The sequence below is a fragment of the Plasmodium vivax genome, genomic scaffold, assembly GCF_000002415.2.
Source record: "Plasmodium vivax scf_5382 genomic scaffold, whole genome shotgun sequence".
NCBI classification, from domain to species: domain Eukaryota; phylum Apicomplexa; class Aconoidasida; order Haemosporida; family Plasmodiidae; genus Plasmodium; species Plasmodium vivax.
Window position 1 is genome coordinate 1 of NW_001851094.1, and position 1,592 is coordinate 1,592.

A 1,592-nucleotide genomic window follows, 5' to 3' on the forward strand; every position below is an offset into this window, starting at 1 on the left:
TTATGATATATATTATCTAATTTATATCCTTTTATATTAGTACCTTAATTATAGCCAATACACTTAAATAAAAGAACTTTTTGGAACAGATAAAACTAAAATGCCTGATGGCGTAAAACTGGGTGATATTTTAGATAAAACAGATATTAAAAAAGAAGATAAAGATACGTATGGTAGTGCTTTTAGTGAACTATTAAGACATATAAACAACAGCGGTGTGTTTTATAAATACAATAAAGAAGGATGCTGGTACATTAGCTACATATTACATAAAGAAGTTGAACGTTTCCTTAGACAAGATTATAATTTAGACGTATATAAACTTCTACAGGAATTTATACTTAAATACAACAAACACAACTCTCAAAGAAGTGATCGATGTATGAATGATTTTGTTTACATAGATTCTGATACATTTAAAATAATGAATGCATTATATACACTCTATGATGAGTATACTAAAATTAAACCTTACTATAAGCGTAGTATTCCATATAATTGTGAAAACTTCAGTAAATTTATTCATTCATATAATAGCTTTTTAAATAATCATGTATCTGGCACAGATTTCTTTAATAACATATTAAAACATTTTGATACAGAAGTTAGAGATGCTATATCGAAGTATAGCATAATTGAATGTAAGCAATACCCTTATCACGCAAATAATCTAAATCTATACACTCCGCCTAAGCCAAAGGATCCTATTCCTCCTGTCCAATTAGAACAACGGCAAACTGCAAATGTGTTAACAACAACTGAATTACAGAATTCACATCATGATGTTGCACATGAACAAGACACACAAGCAGGTGAAGTACTCAGAGTAGAAGCAGAAAATCAAATTCAAGTAGCAAAAGGAGAACGAGGAATAGCACATAACCAACAAATAACACGCGATTATGCAATTTCACCTGAACCAGGAAGGGTCTTTAAACCAGGAGAAGCACACAACCCAGAAATATCACGTGGACATGGAATGACACATGATAATAGAAGAACATATAACCGTGGAAGGGAAGAAGAAGTTTGGAGAACAGGATTATCAACATATTCCCAAGATACTGCAACGCTGGATTCTTCATCACAACTAGAATTGAGTGATGTATCGACATTTTCACCAAAATTAGACGGCAAAACCGAAGATGATGGAGTCTTCGCAAATGTACGCAGTACTATCACTAACGTTTTAGGTTCTGTTGATCCTGTACCAGTTGTTGGTGTATCTGGAGGGATGGGTGCCTTATTCTTACTTTTTAGGGTATTCAAAATTTTATACCAATAAAAATATGTATATAATTCATTTAGGCAATAATTACTTTTATAATGAAATTCCGTTTAAATATTTTTTTAAATTTTCTTTTTAATTTAGTATACACCATTTGGAACCTTCTTTAGAGGAGGAAGAGGACGCGTACATAGAATTCCCCGTAGTTTCAATGGACCATTCCTAGGAGAATTTCAAGGATATCAAGATTATTATGGTGGAAATATTGGATATGGTCAAATGAATCCTCTCGCGGAATAGGCCATATTGCGTTATTTCTTCATAAAAAATAAGTTTATTTATAACATGACCATAAAAAAGATAA

General features: G+C 31.7%; 1 protein-coding gene across 1 annotated transcript; it reads left to right on the top strand.

Moving 5' to 3' along the window:
* Positions 1 to 100: 100 nt before the first annotated feature.
* On the top strand, positions 101 to 1,528 carry PVX_059190 (variable surface protein Vir6, putative; the record flags this gene model as incomplete). The annotated part of the gene is made up of 2 exons (XM_001612360.1): positions 101 to 1,261; positions 1,373 to 1,528. The coding sequence occupies 2 exons, from the start codon at positions 101 to 103 to the stop codon at positions 1,526 to 1,528; spliced, it is 1,317 nt and encodes a 438-aa protein (XP_001612410.1).
* Positions 1,529 to 1,592: the final 64 nt, after the last annotated feature.